Source organism: Capricornis sumatraensis, chromosome 10, assembly GCF_032405125.1.
Source record: "Capricornis sumatraensis isolate serow.1 chromosome 10, serow.2, whole genome shotgun sequence".
NCBI lineage: Eukaryota > Metazoa > Chordata > Mammalia > Artiodactyla > Bovidae > Capricornis > Capricornis sumatraensis.
Genome location: NC_091078.1, coordinates 2692236 through 2711527, shown reverse-complemented (window position 1 = coordinate 2711527; position 19292 = coordinate 2692236). Strand labels below are relative to the sequence as shown.

Genomic DNA, 19292 nt, shown 5'->3' with positions numbered 1-19292 from the left:
TAATTTAAAAAAAAATAGGTTCGGTATTAAAGGTTTACATTTCAGCTGGACGTCTCATTGCCTGGGTGCCTTTTGGATCATCAGTTTCCTTACTTAAGCAGAGAAAATAAGAGTGCCCATGTCTCTTGTGAGGGAGTCTGTCTAAACAGCCCAGGATGGTGCCGGGCAAATGTTAGACTGTCAGTATGAGCCACATCTAGGTTGGAACCTCTTTCTTCAGAAGTGTTCCTTATTTTAGTCAGTTTCAGATTCTTAGAGGAACCATCTGCTATAGGAACTGGGCTAAATGAGGATGATATTTCGTTCCACAATCAGCTTCATCAGAAAGTGTTGTGATGGGACTGTTCAGTTTTCTCTTTTGTTCTTAATTCAGATTTGCTTTGCTGAGGCATGGAGGCGAAAGATGTCTCGGAGGCTGAAGACAGAGCTGAGGATCCAGGTTCCAAAAATAAAGGCCAGCCTGATGCTGCGCAGCCTGATTTCCCACCAGGAGGGCAGACCCCCGGCTCCACTGCCCTCTGGGAGATGCTAGAAAGGAAGTTTCTGGAATACCAGCAGTTGGCTCCCAGGAGCCCGGCTGAACAACAGACGAGCCTGTTGAGCCTTCTCCCGCTGTTCCTAAAGGTTGGTATTCTGATTTCTGAAACTGTAAAAAGATGATGCAGCACTCTGGGGACCCTGCTGGGATGATTGGAAGCTGGAGTCGGTGGTTTTAATATCGTCACGAGTGGTCTCTGATTGGTTGCTTAGAGGAGAGTGTTGTGCTGTTTAATAAAGATAGCAACAAGGCTTATCTCCAGGGTGAAGATGGACTTGGAAAGGATGGACAGTTGGCTCTTGAGTATTACTGTCTCTTTAGTTAAAAAAGGACATTGTTCAACAGTGATATTGTTCAATCCCTGCTTAGGAGCCAGAGGAGAAACCTGCTCCTTTGGAAGCCAAGAAAGGAATCCGTGTCCTGACATGTGAGTGGCAGGGTGGCTGGTGACTCAACACCAGGGCCTGGGAGGGTCAGAACCTAAGCTGCGTCAATCACGCAAACTGAGATGTAATCAGTGGGGAGCGGCAGAGCAGTCTTCCCTTCCTTGGCTGCAGACACACAGGAAAAGCCCAGCCTGTCCACTGGGTTGGCACTCTGGCTGGTGGCCGCTGAGAACAGTTTGGGTACAAGCAATTTCCTTTATTGTCTTGGAATAAAGTTCCTGCCAGTGAGGTCTGCCTTGGAGTGGAGTGTGTTAAAGTCTAATTGTAGAGTTAAACAAGCATCTTTTTTGAAGACTTAGTTTTTGCGTGACCATTGATTTTGGGATATTATTGCAAAATCCAGTACTTACATTCAAAGTATGGAGAATATGAGATACTTTCACATTTGAAAATAGACTTGGATATCCAGGTGGAGGCTTTGGTAGATTTTTATTGGGAAATCCCTTTGCTGATATGTTTCCTCTAACCTATTAACCAGAAATAGTTAATGATTTCCAAAGATGACTCAGAATTTTCTTGGGATCATATTTATAGGATGCACTGAATACTTAGGCATGCCTTTCTGTAAAAAATTGCCAAGTAATTTACTGTCTATGAATTCATAATTTTCCCCATGTTTTGGACGAGTATGCTCCATGTATCCCATTTCGCAGATTGGATAACTGGTGCACAGGGAACATACTGGAAAAGAGCAACTAGATAAAGAGAGGCCGCTTAGGTTTCTCATTCCCAGCCCTTCCTGTTTTGATGACTCCAACTTCTGGGAGGCAATTTTACCCAGTTCTCAGATCAACTTTGCCTTAAAAAGGAAAAATGTGAGAATCGCTGCCCCTCACCCACCAAGTCGCTGGGAAAGCGTATGGGTTCGGCCAGAGCACTGTATCATTCCCACCCCTCTGAGCAGCCCTAGCTCTGATGAAAGGCTCTGCACCTGGGAGCCAGGGCTTCATACCTCTTTGCCTCTCCCCAGATTGTTGATTTGAGAATTCATTCTTTTGTTGTACAAATATTTGGGCTTCCCTAGTAGCCCACATGGTAAAGAATCTGCCTGCAATGCAGGAGACCCAGGTTTGATCCCTGAGTTGGGAAGACCCCCTGGAGAAGGGAATGGCTATCCACTCTAATATTCTTGCTTGGAGAATTCCATGGACAGAGGAGCTATTTATTGAGTTCCTATAATCTCTTTTGGGCCTGGTGCTATGAAAGTAAGGAAGACCAATAGAGGTTTTACCTGTAACTGTCCAGAACAGAGGATACTGAGTAGGACCTAAAATGGTTTGTTTGGCTTCTAGGAATTAAAAATGAATTCAGTTCAGTCACTTAGTCATGTCCAGCTCTTTATGACCCCATGGACTGCAGCACGCCAGGCTTTCCTGTCCATCACCAACTCCCAGAGCTTGCTCAAACTCATGTCCATCGAGTCAGTGATGCCATCCAACCATCTCGTCCTCTGTCGTCCCTTTCTCCTCCTGCCTTTAATCTTTCCCAGCATCAGGGGCTTTTCCAAGGAGTCAGTTCTTCACTTCAGGTGGCCAAAGTCTTGTAGTTTCAGCTTTAGCTTCAGTCCTTCCAATGAATAGTCAGGACTGATTTCCTTTAGGATTGACTGGTTTAATCTCCTTGCAGTCCAAGGGACTCTCAAAATTGAATTCATTCAAAAATGAATTGGTGCCATTTCTTCAAAGTGGAAAGTTTTCATGTGAGACTCAGATTTCAAATTCCTCTGAAAATATTTGTAGCTCCAATAGTGATAATTGGATGGAGACGGCTGGGGCACCTCTTTAAACAGAAAATGGTCTTGGCCTCTTAGTTTACCCTAGTCCCTCACTCTCTAATACACCCAAGCCACATCACTGATCTGTGCTACCTGACCCTATATACACACTGACCTCATGGATAGCAAGTGGTCACTATTAACCTAACATCAATATTGGTTCCTGTTTCCCAAACCCTTTCCTAATTACAGGAAGAACGATGGCCCTATTGTTGAATACATGGGATTTCGAGTCAGACAGCAGGGCTCCAGACCCAGCTCCACTGCTTATTAGCTGAGCATCCTTGAGCAAGCTACTAAATTTTACTGAGCCTTCGTTTCCTCATCTGTAGAGTGGAATCAGTACCACTTTGCTGGGATACCGTAAGGGGAGATCAGATGAGGATTGTGAAGCCCATGGAACGTAGACATGGTGCCCATTCCCTTTCCACCAGTCTCCCGGAAACTGACTACACATGTGCGGCTTGAAATCCCATTAGTTACCATGATCCCCAAAACTGCTGACAAAATCTGCTATGTTTTGGATCTCTCGAGCCCACCTCTGATGAGCTCTGTAGAGGCAGACTGTCACCAGCTTTTTCTTTCTTTCTTTTTGTTATCATTTTCTTAAAATCTATATTCTTTTAAGGCCCATATGTCTACAAACCTGCTGTTCCTATTAAATTCTGACCAATAAAATCCTGCCAGAACTATAGCTCTCAAGCTTCTTAATTAAGAACTGGTAGCAGAAAGGCACATGGGGAAGGTGGGAAGTTGGTTTTTTTTGGGGGGAGGGGTTGTAGTGCAGATAAAATCTGAGCTGTAGATGAAGCCGGAGTATGGCCATTGGATTACAATGTATCAAGCTTGTAAAAACTCTCTTCTGAATTGTATATCCATAAAACAGAGTTCTTTAAGTTTGTTTGCAAAGAACCCTCTTAGCAAGTGGGTTGCTAAGTGGCAAGTGGCCAGTCAAGACTTTCCTATGTCTCCTTGAGTTCAGAAAGACTGCCACTCCTTGCACTTGTGTTGTTTAGGGAGGTGACTCCAGAATGGTGCAGACAAGGAGGCGGTTTTATTGGATCACGCAGAAAGCAGCACAGAGCCGGTAACTTCCCAGGGTGCAGAGTGGTGCTGGCGGGAAGGAGTCAATGGACCATTGAAGAGCCTTGGGCTTTGGTCTTTCTGAAACCTTCCTATCACAAGCTCTTAGAGCAAGAGAAAGCCTTCCTCTGACAAGTATGGGCAGGTCCTGTTGGCCTTCCGTTGACTTTGCTTTAGGGAAAAGGGAGCCATTCGCATCCTCTCATTGCATATAGATATTGGATAATAATAGATGGAGAAACTAGAGTTACAGGTGTAGTTGTTGAAGATTGTCCTTAGAATATGCACTTTGAGAGAAAGCAGGCAGCTAGACGATGGGGAATCCTTGGCAATTAGTGTAAAATTCCTCCCTGTCTGGGACAGACAATCTCAGGGGTGGGATGACATGGGGGAAAAGGCATTTGGTAGATTAGGGATACTGATAATAGGTTCACACTGCTCCTTTCAAGAGGTGACATCTGTGTCCCCTCCCCTGGAACCTGGATGGGTTTGTGATGGCTTGACTAACTGAATAGGGCAAAAATGACATTTCCTGGCTCAGGTCTCAAGAGAATTGTAGCTTCTCCCTGTCACTTGGAATACTTGCTCTTAGACCCCAGCTGCCATGCTGTGAGGAAGCCCAGGCAGCCCTGAGTAAAAGCCCATGTGGAGAGAACCGAGGCTCCTGACGTTGCGGCTGCGCTGCTGCTGACAGCCAGCACAGGTTTCCAGCCATGTGAGTGTGCTATCTTGGATCTTAGCCCTTGTTCACCACCCCAGCTGAGGGAAGCAGAGAAAAGCTGTTCCTGCTGAGCTCTGCCTGAATTGGAGGTCCATGAGAAAAATAAATGACTGCTGTTATCTTAAGCCACTCAATTTGGGCTTGTTTGTTATACAGCAATAGATAATCAGAACAGTGGGTAACACAAGCAGGAATCCATTTATTTCCTAGTGCTGGGGGATTGGAATTAAAACTAAGTTTATTTGTGTGTGTGTGTGTGTGTGTGTGTGTGTGTGTGTGCGCGCGTAGGTACTCTTAGGCTAACTGCTCAGCCAGTGGTACACAGTTTATACTGCTGGATGTGGTCAATTATTCTTATATAAACCCAGCATGGAGTCAACTGACTATGGAAGAGAGAGAAGTGACATTAAATATAATAACAAGGGTGACCAAGAGTTATTTCCGAATGTGGCATCCAGAGGGGAGGGTGAGGATAAATACGCCTCTTGTTCATCTCTGGCCCTAATCCACTTCAGAGGGGGGCCTGCCACATGGTTTATTCCCTTCTCAGGGGAACACTATTTTTGTTATGTTAATGAACTTTTGATGCATCACTTTTTTTTCTGCTTACAAAGGAGAGAATTAGCAGGGGAAACTCATGTAAAGTCTCTGAAATGTTTTGAGTTTACTTAAAGGCCAAATCATCAAACTTTGCAGCAATGAAGAGATAGCAATATGGCAGTCACGCTTGAAAACTGACCAGGTTCTCTGTCTTTCAAAGCCAAGGTTTTCTCTCATTTCCTCTGGAGCTGCTATCATTCCTTATGCTCTGGAGACCAGAGCATCATTTGCTTCTTCTTTTTTCCATGGGAGGGGACAGCCGCAAGACATGATGGTGCAGTGCAGAGAATGTAAGTGAATAAAAATTTTTTAAAATATTGAGCAATATTCTCCCAGCATGCAAATCCCAATTTGGGGAAAAAATTAGTTCCTTTTGAAAGTCGCCTTAACTCTTTGGGGTCTCCATGGTACCATTCAGTAAATGATTGCCTCTGTGCATTAAATAGCACCCCAACGGCCCAAAAGAGTTCATGGGGCCTCCAGAAGTAGCCATCATGGTCCCAGGAAGGAGTGAGAGCCTTGGGAGAATCTGGCTGAGTGTACAATTACTGTTCAGCTCACAGTGGCCCAATTAGCTTTATTGTAGAGTGCCTCCTGGAGTCCCACTGCTCAAAGACAATCTCAATGCCTCTGAGTCAACTGCCTGCAAATCAGCCTTTTGAGGGTTTGCCAGCGCTGGGAGGAGGCACAGACATTTGTTAGGAAGATATCACAGTGTTCTTAGTCCTGGGGAAGGAAATAATGGTACCGCTGAAATTCCCAGCCAGGAGGACTGACTTTTCTCTCCAGAGATGAACTTTTCCAGGTGATAGCTGGTTTCCAGGCGGTAGCCATACATTTTGTAGACAGGCACATGCTATCTTGGTACGTGTGAGATAATTCAGCTCTTCACTCTGCTGCTTAACTGGTTATCTCAGGTTACCGCCTGGTTCTGCCTCAGTTTCTGTAAAGTGGGAATAATAATAATACCAATCCCAAAGGTATGTTACGTGGATTAGTGAAAACGATGCGTGTCAGTGCTTGGCACAGCATTTGGCACAAAACCAGCAACACATTTGGTCATTATTTTGCATAATGTGGGTCCCATCATCATACATTCACGTATCAAATATTTGTTGGAGGTCTCCTATGTAAAATAGTGCTTGAAATTCACCTAGTTGTTTTTGTAGTTTTAGCAAAGTTCTGATATACTGTTTATTTGCTTTATTTTATTTACAAAGGAAAGGTGTGACTATGTTCATTTATAGGGCTGAAAATTTTTCAACTATTTCAGATACAAAGTTTTGTTCAAATCAAAATAAATAGCCAGGTATTTACCACCCATATGGGTTTCCCAGGTGGTGCTAGTGGTGAAGAACCTGCTTGTCAAGGCAGGAGAAGTAACATGCGGGTTTGAGCCCTGGGTCAGGAAAATCTCCTGAAGGAGGGCATGGCAACCCACTCCAGGATTCTTGCCTGGAGAATCCCATGAACAGAGAAGCCTGAAGGGCTATAGTCCACAGGGTCACAAAGACTCAGACAGGACTGAAGCAACTTAGCATGCACGCATGCACCAGCCATATAAAAGAAATACAGCATTTCGGATAAACTAAAGCCACCTGTGTATAAATTCAAGAACTTATTCCCCTTCTGCTCACTCCCAACGGTAACTCCCAACCTGCTGAATTAACATGCCCTGTGCGAAATGATATATAAAGAGACAGCAAGTTGTAAAAGTATATTATGGTATCATTCTAAGATACCTATAAAACTGTATGTAAATTATACAATAATATGGGTGTATTTTTATAACCATAAGTAATAATATCATGTAATTTATGTATAGTCTCACAAGTTTTTGTAGACTCAAACTGTAATATACTTTCACAATTTGCTTTCTCCACAACATTCTATTTCTGGGATTTATCTGTATTGATACAGCTCTATTTCTTTTTTCTTTTTCAGTGCTATGTGATATCTTATATAAATTTGTCACAAATCATTCATTATCCTATTGATGAACATTAAATTTTTCCCAATCACAAATAACATTGCATAGATATTTCTTGTTCATATCACCCATGCACACATGCCAGCATGTTTAGGGATAAGCTTAGAGACGTCTCTCTAGCACTGGAATTGCTGGGTGGCTGGACACGTGCCCCCTTAGCTTTATTTAATCATGTTAGATGCTTCTTCAAAGAGGTTCTTTCAAGTCACTCTCCAGCATAGGGTAGGGGGGTTTCATGGTTCCTCACTTTCCCTACATTTGGGGTTGTCAGATTTTTCATTTCTGCTAACCAGAAAAGTATAAACTATCTTCTTGCAGTTATAGTTTGCACTTCCCTGATTACTAGTAATTTTCTATTTATCTTTCAATAAGTTGTTTGTTGCTTCATTTGTCTGTTTTTAAAAAATCAGCCTTTTAAAAAATTAATTTATAGGGGTCTAAATACCAGCCTTTTGTCAGTGACATGCCTTACAAATATTTTCTCCCAACCTGCAGTCTGCGTCCTTGTTTTGTATGTAGGGTCTTTTTATATCAAGAAGAGTTTTAAAGGTTTTCACTTTTAAACAAACATAGTATCTGTTGCAAGGAAACACACTGAGAATGATTTCCCTTTAGAAATTTTGTGTCTTTCTCACCCTTTCTAGAAGAAGGATCTCAGCTTTAAAAAAAATTGGTCAGGCCTTTGGGAAGGAATATAATTTCACATGGCTGGTGAGTGGGAGCGGTGGACGACAGTCTAGCAAATTGCATTTCATAGTGGCCGCTAATTGCCAGGAATGCGCACAACAGCTTGCCTCCCTGGTGGGAACCTGGGGTCAGGAATTGCCAGGAACTCAAGTTCGGGGCGAGGAGAGTCACTCTGCTCTGTACTCAGCCTGTGACGGCACGGGAGAACAGAGGGAAAGGACTCACATGCAAAGCAGACCTGGGAACAGGATTACTGTGGAAACTGGAGGAAATCCTGGAGCGAGTCTGGCATCCCAGGCGGAATTGTAAGACTTCTATTAAATAGTATTTTATACAATAATCAGGGAAAGTCTGAGGAAAAAGAAGACCATACATTGACATGAATCCACCACGGTTGTACATGCGTTCCCAAACATGAACCCCCCACCCCCCTCCCTCCCCATATATGTCAATATATGGCAAAACCAATACAGTATTGCAAAGTAAAATAAAGTAAAAATAAAAAAAAATAATAAAATAAAAAAAAGAAGACCAGATTGGATAGAGATGAAAGGGACAGATAAGAGAGGATTTAAAGGAAATTAAAAGAAATGGGAGACTAAAAACCATGACAGCAACAAGTTGGACTGGGAAAGGATTTCCTAAGCTGGGAACTAAATCCAGAAAGTAAAGGAGTGGACTGAGAAATTTCATTTCATAGGAATTTCAGATTTCTGTACAGTTTACCAAGCAATACCACATTTAAAGATGAAATGACAGATTCTGAAAAATTGAGATAATGTTATAGACCAAAGGTTAATGATTTTTGTACATAAAAAGATTTTAAAAATAAATAAGAAAATAATGAAAAACCCAACAGAATAATAGGCTAAGAGCAAGAACAGACAATTCAAAAGGTATTAAAAGTGTTCATCCACTCTAGTTACCCAAAGATTGCAACTGAAATGAGATATTTTTTCTTCTGTAAGTTTTCTTATTTAGGATGAAACAGCACCACAGTGCTCGATGTTGGTGTGGGTGGAGAGAAATCAGCCCTTTTCCAGGGAGCCCTTGGAGGCTAATCTGGTAAACTTTTTCTGGAGAGTGAGTTAGTAGTTAGTAATAGGTACCAAATCGCTAAAAAAAGGGGGGAAAAAAAAACCACTCTTTTAATTGGATAGTATCACTGGCTCAATGGACATGAGTTTGAACAAGTTCCAGGAGATAGGGAACAACAGGGAAGCCTGGTGTGTTGCGGCCCAAGGGGTTGCACGAAAAGGGTCAGACACGACTGAGCGACTGAACAGCAATTGAAAATCCCACTTTTTAAAATCTACAATTCTATCTTTTAGAATTTATCTGAAAGAAATACTTGCACTACCAAAGTAAAATATTTGCATGAGGTTTGACAAGAGTGTAAGAGAAGAATCAGTGAGACCCAGCAGTTGATGGTGAGGAAGGGGAGGGAGGAGGGACCTAGAGAGTTACTCTTGGAATTTCCTACGAGAGCAGGTGAGTGCTCGGTGGGGCCATTCCCTGAGACAAGATACACTGGGTTTGGGGGGAAGGCAACGGGTTCAGTAAAGTGTGTTTGGTGTTTCAGGAGTGTGAGTTCAGGGGAGATGTCCAGAGTCAAAGCTGGGTGTGTTTGGATCTCAGCATGAGTTGAAGAATTCATAGGTACTAGTGTAAAGAGACAGCGGGAGCTGGAGGGTGGGTGATTCAGCGGCTTTCCGTGAACCTGAGAAAGCGACTTAGGCTGGCAGGGCGGTGATTCTGATGCCTGGCTTTGTAGCTTTGACATCACTGAGTGAATCCTGCGTGTTGCGCTTCAGGCCTGGGAACACTCCGTGGGGATCATCTGCTTTCCCAGTCTTCAAAGGCTGGCTGAAGATGTTTCCAACCAGTTTGCCCAAGAAATACAGAAGGCGCTTGTGGGAAAGCCTGCAGGTAAGAGAAGAGCTGTCCTGGAGAACTTCATGGAGCGCAAAGCAGCTCTGCGGGCCCCTCCCAGGCCTCTGGCTAAGCCCCTCTCTGCTTTCTAGGGGAGTTAGAGTAGAGCCTTTGAACATGTACAGCAGGCCAGGTTCTGACCTTGAGGACCCTGGAGAACAAAAGAAAAGGCCAGAAGAGGGAAGAGAAGGGGAACTTGGGAAAATTTGCTGCTCTTGGGAGGGACACAGATGCACACACTCACACCACTGACCCTACCCTATATGTGTGTGATATATATACACACACACACGCTGCTCCCCCCCAACACACACACACACACACACACACACACACACACACACACACACAAAACCAAAGCCAAGCAGATTTCCTGCTACAGGTCTCCTGACTCACATGCTTTCCTTCATGGAGTTGGACCCCCAGAGCCTGGGCTATGAGGCTGAGAGCAGAAGGAGATTCCAGGGGGAAGGAATAGCTTGAGCATGGTGTAGATGGAGGAATCCCTGCGACAAAACGGGCTGTGTGACATAGGAAGCGGGGAGAAGACACTGGATTGTGGCAAGTCCAATTGCTGAGGAGCTTGTTCTTATTATTTAGCAATAGGGAACCACTGATGGTTGTTGAACAGGGACAATGGCATAATAAAAGCTGCCCTCCAAGGAGATTAATGCTGACAGAGTGTGAAATGTTTGGTATAGATACAGGCATCACTGCCGGGCGTGCAAGAGGTGGACGTGCCGTGAGGGTGCTGAGGCAAACCTTAGGGAGAGAGGGGCCCAAGTAGGGGGAGCTGGGTGACCTGGCCACCGCACTGCCCTGCTGGTGACCTTTCTCTCCTCCCCACTGTTGCCAGAGCAAGCACGGGTAGCAGCTGGGAAGCTGCTGCGATGGAAGGGAGACGCAGACGTGGATCAGGATGGTTACCTACTCCTGAAGTCGGTGTACGTGCTCACGGGGACAGATTCCGTAAGTTCCAGGCCCCACTGGCCCCGCCTCCCTGGCTGGGCACTTCTCACCAATGTCCCAGCACAAGGCAGTGGAATTTCTCAAGGGTGCTTTCTTTCCACGAAACTGACTGATTGCTTTTCCTCCTCTGCGCCCCTTGGATAAAGAACATGGGCTTCAGAGTCTGAAATCCTGCCTATTCACGTCCTGCCTTTTCACCTCGTGTGCTGCCTTGAACAAATGATTTGATTTCTTTGCATCTCTGTTGTGCTGTTACTGTTAAAATTAGAGATAAGAATGCTTCCGCTCTAGGCTTAGTGTGAGGATCAGTGATGGGTGGTGTGTGCAGACTCTATTTCCTGTGTGTCAGGGCGGGGCTGGGTGCATGCCATGCTCTGTACAGTTAATCCTCCCAGGACCCCAGGAGTCAGATTACAGTGAGGCTGCACTGGGGACAGCGATCAGGTTTGCCTGTGGTGTGCAGCCTCTCTGACTCGATGCTTTGAGCCACTGCTCTTTACTGCCTCCTGCTGAACTCAGACTAAAGGAGCCAGGCCTGTGGGGCACCTGCCCCGAGCTGCACCAGAGATGAAAACGGCTGCTGTTCCTTCTTACCATCCAGGCCCCATCCTGGCTGTGTTCATCCCGCCATGGGAGTGCTCTGCCGATGACTGGTGGCCTCTCAGGCAGAAGCAGCCCCCAGAAGCTGTGGCCATCAGCATAAATGACCCAAAGTCCTGTGCAGGGCAGGTCCAGAGGCTCCTCTGTCTAGTGAGAGCACCCACTGTGAGTGTCCTGGTGCCCAGACTAGGAACAGCAGGGAACCAGGCTGGAGTGGTGGCCGCCCTCTGGCTAATGGTGAACAAGGGCATCTGACGGGCATTTGGAGATAGCACCAGGAAGCGGGAGAGGAGCACGGCAAACAGTTGCTCACCAGCGGGAGGACCACCCACCTGACATTTCCTCTCTGTGAACCGCCTGGACCACCATCCGGGACAGTGACCTGGAGCACAGGGTGGGGGCTTGTCACCCCCTGAGGAAGGCCTATTTTCAGCGTGAGCAGTAAAAGTTGACCTAAAGCCTTGCTTTCTGCTGGGAGAAGTCTGCCTCCAAAGCAGTGAGAGAGTAAGCAGTTGGCTTTCTGGGGAGATGGTGCAGTTCAGAGGACAGGAAGAGACACCCTGAGTGTGGTCACGCAGGGACATGTGCCCAGTACAGGGGGCAGACCCTCCCGGCAGTGAAAACCTTCAGGCAGCCGCAGCCTGGTGCTGGCCCAGACTGTACACTCTTCCTTTCTCTTTTCTAACATACCCACCGTGTCTGTCACCTTAGCCCATAGGGTGGGATATTGCATACTTTATATTAGCCACACACATGCTCTCTCATGCTCATGTATGTGCGCACACGTGCAGAGGTTACAGTGCGGTAATAGCAGCGGAGCTGCAGGCAGAGCCCGCGGAGAGAGGCCGTGTGGCGCTGCACACTCGGGCTGATCCCTCTGTTCTGACTCCTTGTCTCCTCTCTGTCTGGCAGCCCTGGGGCTGTTGAGATGTGTGGCTTTCTGGGTTATTGGTCCTCAACTATAGGGCTATTTGGGTCAAGCTGAGGTCTTGGATCTGAGCAAGGGGATGGAAAGGGCCCTGATCATGTCCTTAATTCAGATGCTTGAACTTGTGCTCTGCCACCTCTTCCTGACTGAGTTTCCAGTTCCCTCATCAGGAGGAAACCTGTCAAAATCAGCAGTGTGATTGCCAGGAATGCCCTTGATTTCTGCTCTGCAGCAGCCCTCCCCCTTCCTTCCTATCATCTCTCTATCACGTAAAAGATACGTCTACCTAGCACATAATACACGCTTTATGTAAACTTAGTCTTCACAGCTGTCCCACTGGCCCTAAAATTGTCTCCATTCCTAATTGAGAATGTGTCGCCCAGAGAGAGGAAGTGGCTTCCCCAAGTTCGGGGCTGAAAGAAGCGAGCTGGACGGCCTCTCCGGTCTGGGTCCGGAGCTGCGCTCTGCAGCCCTGGTCACGTCTGAACTTCCCTTGCAGGAGACGCTGGGCCGAGTCGCTGAGTCTGGGCTCCCAGCCCTGCTCCTCCAGTGCCTCTACCTGTTCTTTGTCTTTCCTCTGGAAAAGGATGAGCTTCCTGAGAGTGATGTTCAAGTTCAGAGGATGTTTGTGCAGGTGAGTTGGGGGGAGGGCTGGACTTCCTGGGCCAAGACCAAGCTTCTTCTTGGTCCTCCAACCTGCTTCTCCAACCTCCTCGGGTCTCTCTCTTCCCCTAGCTCTGAGCCTCCTCTGTTCTCCTGGAGGGCCCAGCTCACCCCTTCGCCCCTAGGCTCTGCAAATGCTGCGGAATCCCGTGCATTTGGAAGACAGGGTTTCTCTCCACCTCCTTGTATCTCTGTGTTGCCCTTGTTCTCTTTCAGAACATTGTGCTTCTCTTCCCCTCTGCTTGGCTGCACCAACTTCTTGTCCTCCAGTCTGTGGTCTAGGGTCCTGCCCACCCTCCTGGGCACCTGGAACCTCCTGTCTCTGGCCCCTGCACCTCTGAGAACAAACTCGCTAAGCCCCCCTTGTGTAACTCTATAAGTACTTGCTATCTACCAGCCTTGTGCCATAGCCATACACCCCTCACCTCCCTGAGTCCTGTCTTTCATCACAGGATGTGCGTGGTATTGTCATCTTTATTCAACGTGATCTAAAGTACAGTGAGTGAACACGGGTCCAGAGTCCAAGTGTGGCTCAAAGTGGTAAAGAATCCACCTGCCAGGCAGGAGACGTGGGTTCAGGAAGACCCCCTGGAGGAAGCAATGGGAGTTTACTCCAGTATTCTTGCCCGGGAAATCCCATGGACAGAGGAGCCTGGCAGGCTATGCTCCGTGGGGTCACAAGACAATGGGACGTAACTTAGCAACTCAACAACGATAAGGGTCATAGAGGAGGCGGGGGGGGGGGGGGGGCGGGGATCGGAACCTGGGAATCTGGCTTCTGAGACTGCGTTTACCCACTCTGTGGGGCCACCTCTATCTCTCCTCTCAGACGCCATCTCAGGCCACTATCCCCTGTGGTGTGCTCATGTTATGACCTGTCTTTTCTATCTTCTCCAACTGGCAGAGGCTTTTCACGCAACTTCTCGCCTCTCTCCCCTTTACTGACGAGTTCTGCTTTCTCAGCTGCTGGTGTGCTGTGTTCTCCAGAAAACTCCTCTGGCCTCTCCACCGGAGGCAGGGTACTGTCTGTCTGCCTTCTCTTTGTATCACACGGAGCAGGTACACAGGACCATTTGGGAACTGCCCGTGCAGCTGGCCCCTGAATGTGCATGTTCACAGCCGCGCTCACTTTAGACCAATGCTCAAGCCAGAATCCTCATTACCTGTGGGCATCTCATGAGTTCTGCTGGATTCCACTTATGCCGGGTGTCCCCTAAGCTTCACTTGTTGGAAATGTAGGCCTCATTTGCCCGCATATAAGTCATATCTTCAGTGGTGGTCACGACACAGGACTGGGTACGTAAACAAGTCTTCACTGTGTGGTCTCCGCGTGCTCTGCAGGCAATTAATGCAGCCCTGTCTTCAGCTGTCCTCTCTACGTACGGACAGAATGTGAGCCACAGCGATACCACCTCAAGGCTCTTCAGAGCTTCCTTCTTTCATTCCGCAAAACTGTGCAGAGCTCCTCTTGGGTGCATCTCTGTACTAGACTCGCACCCTCTTGTAGAGACAACAGAGAGATGGAGAAGCCGACTGGGGAGACCAATCGCATGAATAGAGGAGCAGGGTCCAGTTTTTTAAATGCTCTCATGGAAACCTGAGAGATGTGCTGGCAAACGAGAGCCAGGGGCCCTGACTTATGGTTGAGCATGAATGGAGACACTTCTGAGGAAATGGCATTGAACCAGGGAGCTGAAGGCTGGGATGGAGACGTGAAGGGGGAGGAGACAGCAGAGGAGAGACGGCTGGCCAAGTGAAGGGTCGCGTGGCCACAATCACCGGCCATCTTCAGGGGAGACCAGAAAAGCGGGTCTGTCCCCAGTTCCATGACTATCCAGCTGAGACTCCGTCACTGTGCAAAAAGGGGCTCAAGGATTTGGACAGAAAGAGCTTTCCATGTTCGCCAAGTGGAAGAGGGTCCCTGCAAGACCACCAAGAGCCACAAGGAGAGTGCTCAGGATAACATGAGGGAAGAGGCAGGGCTGGGCCATGCAGAACTCTGGGAGCCATATTAGGGTGTTTGGTTTCCATGCCAGTGCGCAGTAGGTTTTCAGGAGGTAACCATAGCAACATGGGATGGGTGGGGGCAAGAAGTCCAGCTAGGAGGTTACAGGATAACGCTCGTAATCTTACGGAGAAGTAGAGGTTGAGTGCCAGCCAGGGATTCAGGAACACAGCTCTCTCTTTAAATCGCACTGTTAATTCTGTGTTTTAACCACAGGTGGCATTTTCTGCATTTCTATATAATAAGACACCTCTCTAAGCCAAACACTCTTGTGTTATTCTGATGTGGAAAGGATAATCACTGCTTGTACTGGGTTAGGAGTCCACATTTTAGCCCTGCCACCTTTTTATAGGTGGCTGTTGACCATGCCAGTCTCAGGCAGAGGGTGATCAGCCACAATTCTATCTCTCTGGCTGAGACAAGGAAAAGTAAGGTACAAATTCATTACAGGAAGGAGGCTTCCTAACCAGAGACTTTGTATTTTCCCCCCTCAGATGTTGCTCAACATTTGCGGTGAGGCTCAGGGTCTGGAGGGACTTCTCTCAGGAAATGAGCTCCAGTCTCTCATGATTGCCACGACATGTCTTCGGGAGCACAGCTGCTACTTTTGGAAGGAGCCCACCTTCTGTGTGCTGAAGACCATCTCCAAGGCCCAGAACGTCGGCGTCATCCAATACCTGCAGGGTATGACCCTGGGAGGCCAGGGATGGTCTGTGGGCACACTTTCTAGAATAAGACCCTGGCATGCCCTGGCAGCATTAGCACAGATTCCAGGGGTCCAAAAAGAGATGAACAAACAGGGTTTTCACTGATGTCCAATTATCTAGTAGGTGACCCTGTATTACTTGGGTCCATTAGTGACAGGGCTTTTACTGTTCATTTTGATGGTCCATTGGAAGGCAGAGGGAAAGGGCAACTTATTTACTACACATACTGCCAAAAACTGAGCTCATTTGTATATTATCTAATTTTTTTGAGCTAGATATTGACGATTAATGCCATTTTGTAGTGAGGAAACAGATGACTAAGCGTGATAGAAGAATTTGCCAAGGCTCCCCAGCTAGTGAAGAAGAGAATCACATATTAAACCCAAGATGCCAATTCCGGTGCCTTAGGCTCTGCTCTGGACAGTGTGCGTAAAAGTTAAGGACTTCGATTCTGAGGTTAGACACCCAGGCTGTAGCCTCCTGCCCTGTCCCTTTAGCTGAGTGACCTTGAGCACTTTACTGCCTGTGTGCTCAAGTTCCTTTGTCTGTAAAATGGAGATAACAGTCCCGCTGATCTCACTGGATTGCTGGGATGCATTAATGAGTTGGCATATTTGAAGCCCTCAGATAGCACCTGGCAGTGGGCGCCCCATTGGTCAGCATCCCAGAATCATTACTTGGCTGTGATCCAAGGTTGCACCCTGAGGGAATCAATTCTTCTAGCTGTCCCAGGACTTCCCTTAGCCGTGTCTGTCTCCCAAGGACTTGAGTAATGCTGGGAAGCACGGACACCACTGCGGCCTGCAGAATCGGGAAAATGTACTGGCCTCCTTTCAGGTGCTGGCCCACTGTGGGACAGGGAGGGAGGCTCTGCAAGGATAACTTGGATGAGTAGGTTCTGACAAAAGTCTTCAGCTGACCTTCCCACCACCGTTGTTCAGCTTCACCAGCTGAAGTGCCTCTTAGGAACACAACCGTCCATCGCTTGGGTTAACTCCAAGGGATCTGAGCCTGCCAATGTGACCTGCTGGTCCCCGAGCACTTGTCCCCTGACTTGTCTTCCTTCTGGGACCCCTTATAATAGAGGGTGTCAGGGGCTGAGAGCTGGGCACATACAAGTCCCCCCTCTTACTGTAACTGAGCCCTGGGATAACACATCATCCCCAGTTCCATGACTGAAATTTCCCGACGAAGCTGTGGTCCTGTGGTAATTGTGTAGGGCTGAGCCAGGCCTGAGGAGCTCAGCAACCCAGGCACCCTTCACAGACTAGAGTCAGAGGCTCCTGAGGAAAAGCTGCCTGCCTTGGTGCCAGGGGTCTCTCACTGTAGTCATTATTCTCAGCTGGGAAAAAAAAAACACGCCATGTTATGGAGATCTAGTCACCTAGAGTCCTGTGCCCAGGGCCCCTGCAGGGGAATGAGTATTTTCCATGGGCCTACAGGCTGAGGAGAAGGTCAGGAAGTGAGCGCCAGGCTGGTGTCTCCCTGCCAAGCCGGCAGCTCTCAGTGCTGCCCTGCACAGCCTGCGGTCTTGGGATCGTGTCCGTGGCCTCGCAGGTGAGGGACTGAACGTCCCTTATCTCAAATTTTGAGAGACGCTCTTCCTGAACGCTGGTGTGGCTTTCCTGGCATTCAGAAGAGGCTTCTCCTAACAAAAGAGCCCTAAAATCAGTGATCCATCAAAATGCAAACCCAATGGCATCTTTCTGCTGACTCAGTTCTTCCCCTGGCTTCTCACAGCTCTGGGGTAAACAGTGCGTTCCATAGCAGGCCACACACCAGATGGACCGTCTTCCTCCCTCTACCTTGTGGATCACGCTTCCAGGCTCCAACCCTCTGGATTCTTTAGTAGCTGAAACACACCCTCTTTTTGCCCTTCGTCTTCCCACGTGTTCATATATCCTTCCCTGTACTTTTCATCAAGCTGATTTCTGCACAGCATTGCTTCCTTAAGGTCTCCTGTGACACTCAGGTCTTGTGTCTTGCCTCTTGTTATCTAAAGGACCTGGATCCCTCTGCATGCTGGGAATTAGGGGCGGAGGGCTAAGAGATTTTCATCCTCTTCCTTTTTTACTTACTCTCCATCTGGGCCCCAGAGTGTGGCTCTCAGGATGACACTTCTCAGAGAGGAAGCTTCTTCTTGATCCAAGAGTCAGCAGAAGCATTTTAGATGAATTCTTATTCACATCTTGACATACAGCTTACAATCAGGTGGGGAGGGAATGGCCATGCAGCGAAGCCGTTGTCTCTGAGCTCAGCATGGGTGTGTTTCCGCCTACAGCCATGGATTGCATCAAGATCTCCCTCCAGAACCTCTCCAGGCTTGTTGACACCCTCCCCGCTCCTGAGGTGAGCGAGGTAGTGAGCCTCGTCTTGGGCTTTGTGAAGGACTCCTATCCCATCTCCTCAGCTCTGCTCCTGGAGTTTGAGACCGGGGAGGGCTACCCTCTGCTGCTCAAAGTGTTACTTCGGTAAGTGGCTGTGTTTGGTGGGAAAGAAACAGTGGAAGCTGAGGTCCTCAGAATCATATATGGTGCTCTGGAGAAAGACATTGAGGCTTCTCAGAATGTCTTCTGAAATACGAATCTCCATAGAGCGTGTCCAGAGAGACTTTTATTGCGAAAGTAATTCAATGTGCAGCTGAGTTTGAAGTTAACTTCTTTAGGAAACCAATGGGTGAGCTCAATAACAGTTTTACCAAGTCCATTTGGTGGCATACACGCCGGCACGCCTGCTAGTCTGACAGTCTCCTAGAGCCCACATCCTCTGTTGGAAGGCTTTCTAGGATGGCTGTGACGAGCTCTGCCTGTATGCTGTGGGGCTGGAAGTGCCCACAGGTCAGCAAACCCCAGGACTAGCCCCCTACCAGTGACTGGTAGAAGCTGATGGATATACACCCGGCAAAGGTGACTGCTGCCACGGATGTCTCTGTCGTAGCAGTTCCTAAATATCTCTTTGCCCCTTGGGTGGGCTAGCTCTACTTTGCCTTCCAGAGTCCCCAGGAGGACTAAGCTCCAGCTGCTCTTCTTGGTGATGTTCTGGCTTCCTTCCATTCCCTGTCTCAGTGGGCCTTTCCCCTACTGTTATTCTCAAATTATTCATCCATGGGAAACACACAAAGATGTGACTCAGCAAAATCTGGACTGATTTCCTCCACTCTGAATTGCTATGTCATCTTCAAGTTGGGTCCAGGGATTGGATAAACCAGGGGATGGAAGTGAAAGAAGCTTGCTGATGGCCCGAACTCTTCCGCTGGTTATGGGGAAGCTCTATGAGGGCACCGCCACAAACGTTCCCTTGGCTTAGCTCTGAGTATGAGCAGCGTTGCTCATCTGCAGATTACCACTGTGCTTCACAGATTTTGCTACAGAGTCAGGCTTTTAGTCTAGAGGGATGACTCGGATAAGGGGACTGACATCCCAAAGGAAAGGGATTAGATGACAACATCAGAGGACCTTCCTCCAAAGGCGCACACAGAATGGACATCCCTACGTGGTTGGTCTTAGACTCAGTCGTGTCTGCCCCTTTGTGACCCCATGGACTACAGCTCACTGTAGCTGTCCATGGGATTTCCCAGGCAAGAGTACTGGAGTGGGCTGCCATTCCCTTCTCCAACGGGTTTTATCAATCCAGGGATGGGACTCAGGTC

At 47.7% G+C, this 19292-nt stretch overlaps 1 protein-coding gene across 1 annotated transcript in view; it reads left to right on the top strand.

Moving 5' to 3' along the window:
- The first annotated feature begins 390 nt into the window (after positions 1 to 390).
- WDFY4 (WDFY family member 4) overlaps positions 391 to 19292 on the top strand; it is a 233556-nt gene continuing 214654 nt past the window's right edge. The window contains exons 1-6 of the mRNA XM_068982260.1: positions 391 to 624; positions 9654 to 9768; positions 10628 to 10740; positions 12768 to 12902; positions 15431 to 15620; positions 17925 to 18114. Of these exons, the coding sequence (XP_068838361.1) occupies positions 391 to 624; positions 9654 to 9768; positions 10628 to 10740; positions 12768 to 12902; positions 15431 to 15620; positions 17925 to 18114 (977 nt within the window). The remainder of the gene's footprint in view (positions 625 to 9653; positions 9769 to 10627; positions 10741 to 12767; positions 12903 to 15430; positions 15621 to 17924; positions 18115 to 19292) is intronic.